Genomic DNA, 14661 nt, shown 5'->3' with positions numbered 1-14661 from the left:
GCTTACACCTATAATACTAGCTACTCAGGAGGTTGAGATAGCGGTTCAAAGCCACCTTGGGCAGGAAAATCTGTGAAACTCATCTCCAATTAACCACCAGAAAACTGGAAGTAGTGCTGTGCCTCAATTGGTAGAGTGCTCACCTTGCGCTGAAGAGCTCAGGGACAGTACCTAGGCCCAGAGTCCAAGCCCAACAACTCATAAGGGGGAAAACAAAAAGGAATGGTCTCAAAGAAAGCCTGGCATGATGATGCATGCCAGTAATCCTAGTACTTGGAAGAATGAGACAGGAGACTTTCAAGTTGAAGCCAGTCTGGCTTGTTCATTAAAAAAGAAAAAAAAAACAAAAGACAAAAAAAAGATACTTGGAAGAAAAAAAATTCACAAGATTAATTATCATAATTGTATATTACATTACCATAATACAGTACAGCAGATAGAAGAGATTGAAGTAAATCTATTAAAACTGAAGTGATATGGAGGGAATGCTTTATGTGTTTAAATATTTAATTACAAACTACCATCATCACTATCCTATCATACTCATGTTTTATTATGTCCAGTTCAGATATTCAATTTAATCCTCAGAACAGCTTTATTACTATTACTTTTATGATTACTTTTTTTCTTTTTGGGGTCCAATCGTGGGGCCTGAACTCTGGGCCTGGGCACTGTCCCTCAGCTCTTCAATTCAAGGCTAGAGCTCTACCACTTGAGCCACAGCACCACTTCTGGCTTTTTTCTTTTTGCTTATGTGGTGCCAAGGAATCAAACCCAGGGCCTCATGCATGCAAAGCAAGCGCTCTACCACTGAGCCACCTTCTCAGCCCCTAGGATTACTTTTTATAGATTAGAAAACAGTGGCATATAAGATTTAAATAACTTGCCCAAGAATATAAAGCTGACAAGTGATGGATTAAGATTTTAAGAGAGAGAAAAAGATAAATGGGAGCCCACAGCTGAGTCAGCCACAGTCAGATACAGAGAAAATTCCCCACATCGTGGATGGTCCTAAGCACCACTGGGAATCATTTGATTTGCTTTTGTTTCCAAATGGGCAGAACAAACCATAGAAACACAAGAAAACTGGCAATTCAAGGAAGCTCAGCTCTCACAGAAAATAACCAGGTGATAGAGCAGACAATGAAGGGCCTAGAAGACAGTTCTTAAAATGCTTTAAAAATACTGCTGATAAATATGTTAATGAAAAGATAGAAAGTCTTCACATGTCAATTTGTGAGTGTGATGAGACTAACCAAGGTTTATTAGAGGAATTTCATGGAATCCACAAAAACTAAATGAAGTCCAAAAGGAGGAAAGGTAGAACAAATTAAAAATAGTCACTCCACTAAAAGATATGAGAGAAGACACTGATAAATTAAAGGAGTGAAGAAGTCCACACAAGACCTAAAAGAAAGTTTCAATAAAGAGATAGAGGTCATAAATTAACAATTAGAAGTCAGAGAAATAAAAAACAAAGTAGAAATTATTGACAGAAGAATAGATGACATAAAAGACAAGAATAGATGACATAGAAGACAGTCTCAAGAATCGAAGATAGTGAAGTAAGCCAGGCCCAAAGAAACATAGGTCCCATGATTTCCCTTATTTGCAATAACTAGTACTTGTGCAGAACAAGTAGAAAAGGTCAAAAGCTATGTACATATGACCATATAAGATGATGTTAAGTGAAATGAACCCCAAGATAGGGACACAATTTTTTTCTTTCTTGCTATTGTTTCTAATGTATTTATAAGGTACCATGTGATTTTTGTGTTTCTTTGTATGTTCCTCCCCCACGGTATAACTCCTGTTTTCACTGTATTTGATGTTGGTGCCCTACATCTTGTATATACACTTCTCTAGCTTGGGGAAGGGAAGGTAAAAAGCAAAATGCTTAAATAGGCATACAGGCTGACCCATTGTAACAATGAGATGTACAAGACACTATGTTGAAAATGAACTTTACAACTTTGGTGGAGGGGGGGTGGTGGGAGGAAAGGGATGGTAGGGGAAAAACAAAGGAGGAGGCAACAATGCTAAATAGGAAATTTACTCATTACCTTGTTGATATAACTGTAATCACCATGTACAGTATTTTTACAATTAAAAACATACAAAAAAAGAATCAAAGATAGATTAATATTATAGAGAAGGAGGAGACAATTATCCAGAAAAAAATCTAAAAAACAAGAAAGAGCTTACAAAAATTTCAGAACTTAAAAAAAAAACACCTAATTTTAGGCTGATTGGTAGTGAAGAAGAGGAAGAAACCAAATGGATAGGAAACATTTAACAGAATTCTAGCAGAGAACTTTCCAACACACAAAACACTAAGCCCGTTTAGATACAAGAAGCCTCTAAAACTCCAAACAGACCAGACCAGAAATCAATATCCCATCGACACATTATAATCAGCATAGGATCAACAGAGACCAAGGAAAGGATCTTTAAAGCTGTCAGAGAGAAAAAATTAACTACTTATAAAGGAAAAACTATCAGAATAACTACAGATTTCTCAGCTGAAACCATGAAATCCAGGAGAGCCTGGCATGATGTATGTCACACCTTAAAGATAAACAACTACCAACCAAGAATACTGTATCCAGAAAAGCTCTCCTTCATAACTGTGGGACAAATAAAACTTTCCAGAACAAGGAAAAATGGAAATAATTTATCTCCACAAAACCAGCACTACAGAAGATACTTAAAGATGTCCTACATATAGAAAACTAACAAGAACATGCAAGTGGTAGAGAATGGCCCCACATATAGAAAACTAACAAGAACATGCAAGTGGTAGAGAATGGCTCCTTACCAGAAAACCAGATAATTATAGTAAGAAAATATAAGGCACAGACTCTAAGAAAGTGGATAACATGGCAAGAACTACCAAACACTTCTCAGTTCTGATTTTCAATATTAATAGACTTAACTCTCCAATTAAATGACAGATTGTCTTGTTGAATCAAAAACACAGGACCCATCCTTCTTCTGTCTTCAAGACACATCTTGCCCCCAAAACAAATATATTCTGAAACTGAAAGGCTGGAATAAAATCTTTCAAGCAAATGGCCCTATAAACAGGCCAGAGTAGAAATTCTAGTATCAGATAAACAAGACTTCAAATTAAAATTCGTGAGAAGAGACAAGGAAGGATACTATATTAATGAAGGGATCTATAATACAGGAGGATATAACAATTCTAAATATCTATACACCAAATGCCAGACAACCCAACTTCATCTAACAACTACTACTTACCTTAAAAACACACATCGATCCAAACACAAAGATTGTTGGTAACTTTAACACATCACTGTCACCTTTTGATAGATCATCCCAGCAAAAGCTTAAAAGAGAAACCTCATACCTAAATAACTACATTGATCAAACAGACTTAACAGACATCTACAGAATATTTCACCAAGTAATATCATAATATTCTTCAGAGCAGCTCATGGAAGATTCTCCAAAATAGGTCATATTTTAGGTCACAAAGCAAAACTAAATTCATAAAACATGAGATTGTTCCTTGCATCCTGTCAGACCACAACAGAATAAAATTAGAGGTCAACACCAAAAGCCATCACAGAATATTCTCTAATTCAGGGAGACTGAACAAAACATTATTAAATGAGCAGTGGGTCATTGAGGAGCTCAGAACAGTGCAAATGTTTGTGGAATTTGTGAAATAATCAAATTCTTCCATTGCTTCCAGAGTCTACAATTTGATAGCATAAAGGTTTGCCAAGTATTTCCTTATAATGTTCTGAATCTTGCTCGTTTCTGTCGTGATATTCCAATATTTGTCTCTAATTTTATTTATTTGGGTGTGTTCTCTTCTTTAAGACTAGATAAATGGGACTACAACAAACTGGAGTTTCTTTATGGCAAAGGACATAGCTAGCAAGATAAACAGAACGCCCACAGAATGGGAAAAGAAATTTACTAGCTATTTACTAGGGACTCATATCTAAAGTATAGTTAGAGCTCAAAAAATTAAACCCCCCAAAACAAATCCTCAAAGAAACAACAACCCAATTAATAAATGGACTAAAGACTTAAAGAGAGATTTCTTAGAAGAAGTACAAATAGCCAATGACAAATGAACAGATGGTCAACATCCCTGGCCATAAAAGAAATACAAATCAAAACAACATTGAGATTCTATCTCACCACAATTAGAATGGCCATTACCAAGATATCGTAACAATAACAGATGCTGGAGAGGATGTGTCTATAAGAGAACACAACTACTCTGTTGGTAGTAATGTAATCTTGTTCAAGCACTCTAGAAAGCAGTATGGAAGTTCCTCCAAAGAATAAACATAAAGGTTCCCTATGACCCAGCAATTCCACTCCAAGCATTTATCCAATTGATCACTAACCAGTTCACACTAAAGGTACCAGCACAATCATGCTCACTGCAGCATTGTTTACCATAGACAAGATATGTAATCAATACAAATGTCCCTCAGTGGATGAAGGGTCAAGAAATGTGGTACATACACACAATGTAATTTAATGCGTCCATCAGAAAGAATAAAATTACTCCATTCTTCGTAAGGAAATGGAAAACCAGACCCAAAGAAACATAGGTTTCATAGTTTCCCTCATTTGTAGTAAAAATATTGGGCCTATAAACCTACAAGTAAACCCAATGGATGGTAAAAAAAAAATTACACTTGGATATGATAAAGACTCTAAGCATTCACACAATGAAATCAAAGGAGAATATTTCTAGAGCGTATCACCAAGGCTCAATAGCTGTTTGCATATGATAATGTAAAATGATGCTTACCTAAATGAACTCCAAGAAATGGAAACAAGAGGTTTTTTTTATTTTACTTTTTGTGATTCTTTTTTGTTGTTTTGTTTTTGTTTTTCCTCTTTTGTCGCTGTTTTTGATTTCTGTAGTTTTTGCCTTACATGTAAGTTTATCTGCTTGGGGAAGGGGAAGGGGAAGCCCAGAAATAGTGGGACAAAGTGTGATCTAATTCAGCAGTGATATTCACTAGACAACCATGCCGAAAATGGATCTTTACAACCTGGGGGATGGGGAGGGACAGGGGAGTGAGGGAAAAGGTGACACAGTTCAAAAAGAAATGTACTCAGTACCTGAACTATTTAACTGTATCCCCTCTGTACATCACCTTTACAATTTAAAAGATATAATCTAACTCCAGATTTCATACTCTGTATTATTATTTTAAGGTTTTATACTCTGCAATTAAAACAGGGAATAGAGGAGATTTCAACTCATAGAGTTAGGTGTTAGGTGAGGTTGTCCTGGACATTTTCATTTTTGGTGGTGGTTAATGTTTGAAACTAGTTTTGTGCTTGCCAGATAGGTAATCTACAACTTGAATCACACCCTCAGCCCTTTTTGCTTTAATTTTCAAACAGGTGTCACTATCTTTTTGCTCCAGTTGGCCTTGATCCAGAAGCCTCCAAATCTCTTCCTTCTAAGTAGCAGGGATTATAAGTGTGCAATACCATGGCTGGCCTTGGATATTCTTTATAAAGAAAATTATTCTGCTAATTCTACTTTTGTTAAAAAAAGTCTTTCATATAAACATAGTTTTCAACACAGTTTACCCACTTTTGCAAACTTTATCTTTTCACTCCACTTATAGAAAAGTGCAAAAATCAGTGTAGTAACTTTACAGACTTCATCCTTCATTCTAATGCTCCCAGTTAGCTAAACTCTGCAAAGGTGTTCATTTTACTTCCATATCTTACACTGTGTATCTCAGTGCACAGCTATGCAGGAGTGCTTGATTAAACAACATACGATAAAAATCTTAGAAATAAAGTCATCCTATTTCAGTCAAAAGGGGTTCTGAAACTACCTTTATGTCATCTATCAGTAGTAAAACATCTTGAGACATGTAGAAATCACTTAGGTCAAAGATGATAGGGTAACAAACCACTGTCTTTCCTAGAATGCGATAAATCTGTAATGGGAAACAAAAACAAATAAATATAAAACATACTTAAAGGCAAAGCAACAGTATTATCAATCTCAACTAAGTTAAAACAGATGCTAATCTGAACAGGTAAATAAAATCTATACAACATTAATTTTAAAGTTTCTTGCCAAATCAGTATAAAAAGTAGACAATTTCTAATAAATGGGAAAAGTCCACATAAAATTTGTTGTAAAGGTATACAAGGCTTAGAAAAAACATAGCAGTGTCCTAAGCATTTCTTCCCAGAAAGCTTCTGTGGTATGAAACAAGATAAGTAAGATTTAAAGAAAATAATGTCAAATAATTTGCCTTAGTCCATAATAAAATATGATAATAGAGGGATAGTATGTCAAATATCATCTTAACATGTGCTATCACAATTCAAACACTGGGCAGAACTTTTTCGAGCACCTTTGATGTACCCAGGCAGCCAATGGGTCTATCTGGCCTTCCGGAGAGTCCTAACTTTTCATTGATACCTAGGTGAAAATAAGCCTGTAAAACACAAATTTGTAAATCAGAGTCAGACAAGAATCCATATCTTTTTAAAAACCATATTCTCTCCCCTATTGGCTTTTTAGTTTATGATTTTTCAAAAAAAAAAGAGGCAAGGGAAACTTGAACCAAGTACTGCAAGCTAATCAATATATTAACTTAAGATTTTAAGCTACCAAGCTTTTTAAAGAGAAAAACAGTATATTCATTTAGCAACCTCCTAAAATTTAACACTATTCTTTTTTTTTTTTTTTGGTCGGTCATGGGGTTTGAACTCTGGGCTTGGGCACTATCCGAGCTCTTCAGCTCAAGGTGAGCGCTCTATAGCTTGAGCCACAGCACCACTTCCAGTTTTCTGGTGGTTAATTGGAGATAAGAGTCTCATGGACTTTTCTGCCCGGGCTGGCTTTGAACTGTGATTCTCAGATCTCAGCCACCTCAGTAGCTAGGATTACAGGCGTGAACCACTGGCGCCCAGCAACACTATTCTTATGTTATTGTAAATGCACAACTTGTATGGCTCTGTCTTGACTTATATCTGATTATCTAAGAGTTTCAAAAAATCAGGCCCATATACCTTCTACTGGGTTTATATCTTCATGTATTTACCACCAAAATGGAATCACCTTTATTGATCTTTCTGAATATATGAATTTTATAAATAATTCAAAGTATGTTCTAAAAATGGCTGGCCTTGTTTATTCTCAAAGCCCCATAAACAGGGGTTATGTATATATATTATTGATATATACTAATGTTTTTATAAACAGATTCATATTTTTATGACTTAATATTGTGGTGTTATGGTTTCAAGATGTTAAAATGAGGCCATTCATTTTCTCTGTGTACCAATGCTGAAGTGACTGAAAAAGTCTAACTGTGAGTCAAAACTGTTAAGTAGTAGAAAACAGGGAAGTGTACAGCACAAGAATAGAAATGCCTAAATTTTCTATAAGGCAAAAACATACTGTTGCAATGAATTAGGAGTTAATACCAGAACTGAGCACTTAATTCAATCAAGAAGACCCTTTATCCTATTTAGCACCTGGGCAATGATGAAAGTGGCTGCTGATTATTTTATTATTTTAAAATAATTCCAGTAACACTTTTGGCTGTGTGCAATTGTATCTGCAGGATAATTCTGTAGACTTGCTAAATCAAAGAGGATGAACCTTCTCTCTGAAAGATAATCCCTAGTTTATTATTACACTGGCATTAATAGTGCACAGATCTTTTAGTCACTTTCTTGAGTCAAAGTGATGTTCATTTTACTCTTAAAACTACTGCACTAAAATATTTGTGGCTCAACATTTTCAAACATATTAAATGTCTACTTATATATTATAATTTTTTTATTTTTTCCCTACCATAAGAATATTGTCTGAGCAGACTACATACTAGATCAAGCATCATTTCAGCATACTTCAATCTAAACATTTTCCTAATAGGAAATTTCACAAACACTTTTATTATTATTATTATTATTGTTGTTGTTGTTATCAGTATCATTTGGTGTTAGTCCTGGGGCTTGCACCACTTAGGATGCTATGAATTTTTTGTTCAGGCTAATCATCAACCACTTGAGCCACAGCACCACTTCCAACTTTTGGGTTACACATATTTTTTATTTTGCCAGTACTGGGGACTGAACTGAGGGCCTGGGCTCTGTCCCTGAACCTCTCTGTGCTCAAGGCTAGTGCTCTACCATTTGAACCATAGAACCACTTCTGGATTTTTCTGTTTATGTGGTACTGAGTGATCAAACCAAGGGTTTCATGCATGCTAGGAAGCACTCTACAATTCTGCCATATTCCCAGCCATGGTCGACAACATACTTTTAATGTATCAGGTTACTTGTACTATATTTAATTAAGATTAAATATAAAGCCAGTCATTTCTTAAAGGCTTTTGACATTGATATCCTTCTATAAATAAACACCCCTAGCATCTGCATTAAAATTTTTTTGGGGCTGGGAAGGTGGCTCAGTGGTAGAGTGCTTGCCTTGCATGCTCGAGGCCCTGGGTTCGATTCCTCAGCACCACATAAGCAAAAAGAAAAAAGCCGGAAGTGGCGCTGTGGCTCAAGTGGTAGAGCACTAGCCTTGAGCTGAAGAGCTGAGGGACAGTGCCCAGGCCTAGAGTTCAGGCCCACGACTGGACCAAAAAAAAAAATATTGCCTCATTTTCCTTCTAGTGGTTTTATATTTTAATAACTTTAAAGCACTTAAATGTTTACTGTGTCTACTATTTTTTGCATTTATGAAAGGTAGATACTAACCTAAGTTTTCCTAAAATAAAACCAACTATTTCTATACTATGCTGATTATTTGAATTTATTTCAAACAACAACTTTGTCACATACAAAATTAATGTACTAGATTTATTTGTTCATTCTGCCATGTCAAAGTTAACTTTGTCCTGATTTCTCCTTTTGAATTGAACATTCTTAGAAAACAGCATCCCCTAATTTGGCATTGTGCCTGCATGTAGTTAATGCTTAGGAAATGGATGAATGGGGGAGCAACCAACTGTCCTCCTGAGCCACATGTGCTGTGAAGACTGATTCTGGAATAGCAGACAAAGTTAACTGCCAAAAAAAGTACTCCTGCAATATTATATTGCATAACTACACTGAAACTTGGACACATAATACTAGATGGAGCACCTTTTTCCACAAATATTTTCAAAATTTCAGATTTCATAAACTACCTTGGATTTAAGACAGTAATAATATTAAACAGCCATGAACAAATTACTAGGCAAGTTTCTTGAGCCACTATTCTTTATAACAATGGAAACATTTTCTGAGACAAGTCTGCAGCAATTAAGTAATGCCAATCTGTAATGTTCACTCCATTCTTGGGTAGAGATACTACTGTGTCCATTTTATAATATACATACAACTTGGACTGAAATATATAGAAGCAACCAAACTATCCAGAAAACAGAAGTACTTTATACTAATTAGATTGGCACTGTATAACAGAATCAGATCATTGTATAACAGGATCAGATCACCTTGAAGCAAATCACACCAGTCACATCATGAACATTAACCACAACACAAAAGGCCCGCTCTTAGCTCTCTACCCTCACTCACATCCTCTTTACTGGCTGAAATAGGTTGCAGGTTCTCAGAATAAAAGGCATAAAAATATTTACATCAGGTAAGATTAGAGGGAGCACCTTTGTTTTTAACAGAAAGGCTTATAAAGGGTCACTATGTTAGGCAACACATACAGAGGATGAATTCTAAAGGACAGTAGTTTGGGAGATACAGTCTGAAACAACAATCAGAGAACAATCTTGCTCTTCACAAAGGTACATGGAAGCTGGATTTGTGATTCAGCTTTTATCTTTAACCAAACCAAATACCCAAATTGTATACCATTTACTAAATCTTTAAAATAATAAAATGTAAAAAGTATAAAGTCAGGATCTGCTGTCTTTACTTGTGTGCAACAGAATGCTTTCTACTGCCCCTGTGATCCACAGCAGAGGAATCTCTTCAGAGCTGTTATCAGAGTGAATTATAATCAACTATTTTCCTATGGTTAGACTCAGAGGTCACCTTAGTGCCCCAGGGGCTCTGAATATAGCAGGTATTTGGAATGAATAAAATGCTACATTCAAGTGATTTGTTAATCATGTTGGCCTTTTACATCTTGGCTGCATGTTATTTGGCAGATACCACAAAAATTATGATGAAAATTTGCTCATATTAGTCTTGAGAAGAACAAAAACAGATTTGGGTTAATTTGCTTTAAGTGTATATTTATCAAAGACTGACCTTTGTTTCCATTCTTTAGAGCTTTCTGTGAGACCATAAAAGTGTTTCTGGAGAAACAACCTGCATGTAAATAACAATCTGCAGTGTGTAAGCCTTAGGGCTTGGAATACTGGAATACTTTTCATTACTACATTGCCTCCTCTGCTTGCCTTCAGCTCCTCAGTTCCCACTTGGTCTTGCTTATTATCTTTTATTCTCTTCCACCATAAAAATCAGATCTCCTCATTATTTACATCATATGCGATTTGAAACTGTTACTTCTCTAACAGATCTTTGTTCTTTCTGCCTTAGCACTCCATTGGGTCGGAAGTGGAGTACAAGGAGAATGTCTAATTTTTAGAGAGGTATGAGGTCCCTTTAACAGCTTGTGCATATTTGTGACACACCTACAATCTATTTTGTGTTGCCTAGAGGTAAGGTCTAGCCTGGTGATTAGCAATTATGGGTTCCTGCCATGTCATGTGTGCCTCAACTATCTCAGACCTTATTCTTTTAAAAATATTTTTATTATTAATTTGTACAAAGAGGTTGTAAGTACAAAATGTGTGTGTGTGTGTGTGTGTGTGTGTGTGTGTGTGTGTGAGTTTTGGGGTTTCCAGGACCTGTGCTCTTTCTCTGAGCTTTTATGCTCAAGACTAGCACTTTACCACTTGAGCCACAGTTCTACTGCTGGATTTTGGTGGTTAATTAAGATAAATCTTATGGACATTCTTGCTGGGGCTGGCTTTAAACTGATCCTCAGTTCTCAGTCTCGTAAGTAGTTAAAATTACAGGTGTGAGCCATTGTTGCCCAGCATACAGTGCTTTCTTGATCAATGTCATTCCTTCCTTCTTTGTAGCATCTCAGATTTGACCACAAATATTTATATCAATTTAATCACTTTAACCTTGATTACTTGAGAGATTTTTTTTTTTTTTTAACAAATACTGTTTGTAAGAAGGAAGATTGTTCCGGGATTGTTTTTAACAATTACCATAGGAAATGGCAGTTTCTGAACAACAAGTGGGAGTCAAACAATTCCCTGTTTCTAATGAGGAAGAATATTCACAACATAGCAATTCTTGACCCTTTTGCAGAGCAGTGTGTACAAAGGTCTCCTTTTAATCTCACTCCAATTAGACATCAAATACAAGCTAGGACATCATTTTATGCTTTCTTTGAGAGCAGCAAACTAAGGGATAAGAAATACTTCATACTTCAAACATCAAATAAAGGAAAAAAGAGAGGGGTAGTATTTATCAAAAAATTAAATGAATTTTTTAAGTTTGGAAAAACTAAAATCAAATAAAAAAATAACTTTACAAATGACAACTGAAATTAAGACTAATTCCTAAGTGCTCTTTACCAGGAGTGAAATCAATAAGACCTGTGAATGCAATATTCATTGTCCATGTAAACGTGTGCACACATATGCACACATCACACACAATGCAGTTTTATTATTTACTTTTAGGTAACATCCTACAAAGCAAATTTCTCAACTTAATTAGAAAGTTTGGGATTAATGATTCTATTTCAGAGTTGGATTTTTAACTATACATCTCACCTATAAACTAAATCCAATCATCATGCTCTGCTACCTTTTTAAAGGAGAATATAAAGAGGCAAAATGACTTACTTTCACAAGCTCCTGCTGAGGCCAGATCTGAATTGGTTCTACCTGTTGAGGAGTTTGAGTCTGAATACCATATGTGTTAAGAAACACTTGAAGGCTAAAGAGAAAAGAGACATTTTTAGACAATGCATCATATACAGTTTAGGAAATGACAAATCAGAAGGATAAAAGGGAAGAGAATATGATAACTTGGAGCATATTATTCATATTAATCTGTTAATGTCATCAATGTACCATATGCCCTGGAGTCCAGGTCTTCCTGGATTTTTCCTAGAGTATCAGATGGGAACTCTGAGGGCTGGCAGTAAGTTTAAGTACTAATGTTGGGAATCCCCATAATGTTCTTGTACTCATTTCTTAAAACTATAATCCAGGTAGCACTGGCATTGGTTACAGTTTAATATTCACATCAGCTAAGACAAAAAATATTTTTAAACATAAAAGAATGTAGTGCTAACATTTAAAATGACATTCTTGAAAGCCTGGCAAGAAATCTATAAAGTTAATCTCATACAGAATATAATAAGCATAAATATTCACCCTCCTCTCCCCACAAAAGAAAACATCACCCATTTGGATTTCATACCGTTGACTTTCTGCTACGAGTGCTACATGGACTACCAAATCGTTTTCCAGTGGTCCCTGTAACACAGAATAAAGGTGTGTGTGTGTGGTGTGTGAGAGAATATTTCAGAGGATTTGGTCATCATCAGCTACAATGAGGATCAAGGACAATATTAACCATCTCTAAGCAGTTCATTAAGATGATGGACACCAGCTGGCTCTAAGCTGCTGCCTTTCTTTACTGGCTTGCCACTGCCTACTAATCAATTTGATGGTGTAGACAGAGTAATGGAACACAAGGAATGAAAAGTCATAAATCTTATCACTACCAGAGGGGTTAGACTGTCAGGGCTATTTTGAATGATGCATAAGAGTAGTTTGGGGACTGAGAGTCATTTTCCATCATTTAATTCTGAAGGGAAGAGGAAGAACTAAAAATAAAAATCCAATTTATGTATTCCCTGTAAAAAATGATTGTGAGTTAAAATTGTTCATTTGACATCTTAACCACATATAAGGTTATTTCCTTTCTTATTAGCCAATTTCCCTTTGGCATTTTATATATCAAAATAGCTTTGTTCTAATATGTAGTTTCTCTGGTAGAGAATGAACTCCTCAGCTGACTATATAATTACTATTATGTTCACTAAATACAAGCTGTTAGATTTAATAGTTCTAATCAAAAACAGTGTTGGATATTTGCTACTCTATTTTTGTGTTGAAAAGATTCACTATAACATATATTAATGCATTGTTAAAAGAAACTCACTTTTGAGTCTTTATATGATTAACAAAGAATGTAAGGAAGTATCAGTATAGGATGGGGGCTCTGAAAATACTTATCAAATATAACCTTATATAATGAATTCAAAATTCTCAATAGCATATTGTAAAACATTTGATTTACCATCAGTTATTTCCTCTCCATGGTATTCAATCTGCCACCAGAATTTATGTATGATGGCAGGCAAGAAACACCACAATCCATATACCAGCAGTAAATATCATACCGTCAAAGGGGCAGTTCCCAGAGTCATTGCCGTAACAGGCAGACTTTCATGTAATTTAAATAAATTTATAAGATAAAACATAACAAACCAGAGAAAACAAATGCATATTACAATAATGTTACAAATTCTATTTTAACTGATAAAGACCTTACAATTAAATGTTTCACAAAAAGATGAGAAAAGAACTAATTATTCCATCTCATCAAGATTTCTAGCAACAAATGAAACAATTAAGTTGATTAGACCTAGTATTTACTTCATCAGGAGGAGGATTACCTTAGAGTGGGCCATTATCCACAATCTCTGGAACTATTAAGAGATTCTTAAATAAAAAGCAAGTAGAAACATAATAGAATACAGTTATAATAAATAAGGCACTTTATAGAACCTAATTGGAAAATTGGCATCTTCTTTTTGAATCATAGACCAATTATTTAGGATAATATTGTTTCCATTTGCAGGAGAGAGTACTAAGACTGAAAATGGCCAGTACACATGTTGAGTCACAGTGAACATCTGGTTCGTAACTAATGGCTAAAGAACTCTTTTTTTTTTTTTTTTTTTGTCGGTCATTGGGGCTGAACTCTGGGCCTGGGTGCTGTCCCTCAGCTCTTTAGCTCAAGGCTAATGCCCTACCATTTCAGTCACAATGCCACTTCCAGCTTTTTTCTGCTTATGTGATGCTGAGGAATTGAGCCCAGGGCCTTATGCATGCGAGTCAAGCACTCTACCACTAAGCCACCTTCCCAGCCCCTAAAGAACTCTTTAACAGCAAAAAAAATCCAGCAATTTAGGGGCAGGGGGAGGATGGGAAGGGATGGGAAGGGGAAACAAAGGAGGAGGCTACAATGCTTGATAAGAAATGTACTCATTATCTTGCCCATGTAATTGTAACCCCTCTGTACAGTATTTTCACAATAAAAAAATAAATAAAAAATTTAAAAAATCCAGCAATTTAGAAAGTTCTGATTTATACACCATCAACCATAATGGAGCTGGGCCTTCAACTCTAAAAGTAGAACTCCTCAAGCCATTCTCTGCTCAGAAAGAATTTGGCATGTGTAGTTTCTGCCCAACAACTACCTTCTTTTCAAACCACCACTACTGCTGGCTAAAGCTAAGGGTGGGATAATGCAGTCATAATATTTAATGTATATATGTGAAAGTGTATTGAAATAAATTGAGGGGATTGGTGGGGTTGGGAGAGATGG

The 14661-nt window shown here is 35.5% G+C and overlaps 1 protein-coding gene across 1 annotated transcript in view; it reads right to left on the bottom strand.

Annotated features, from left to right (window-relative positions):
- Positions 1-14661, bottom strand: part of LOC105994397 (phosphorylase b kinase regulatory subunit beta) — a 93731-nt gene that overhangs the window by 38998 nt on the left and 40072 nt on the right. The window contains exons 3-6 of the mRNA XM_013027880.1: positions 12463-12518; positions 11880-11973; positions 6387-6470; positions 5856-5960 (exon numbers count right to left, since the gene is read on the bottom strand). Of these exons, the coding sequence (XP_012883334.1) occupies positions 5856-5960; positions 6387-6470; positions 11880-11973; positions 12463-12518 (339 nt within the window). The remainder of the gene's footprint in view (positions 1-5855; positions 5961-6386; positions 6471-11879; positions 11974-12462; positions 12519-14661) is intronic.

This window comes from Dipodomys ordii, unplaced genomic scaffold (genome assembly GCF_000151885.1).
Source record: "Dipodomys ordii isolate 6190 unplaced genomic scaffold, Dord_2.0 Scaffold106, whole genome shotgun sequence".
Taxonomy (NCBI): domain Eukaryota; kingdom Metazoa; phylum Chordata; class Mammalia; order Rodentia; family Heteromyidae; genus Dipodomys; species Dipodomys ordii.
Note: the sequence above shows the minus strand (reverse complement) of the source record. Positions and strands in the feature narration are given on the sequence as shown.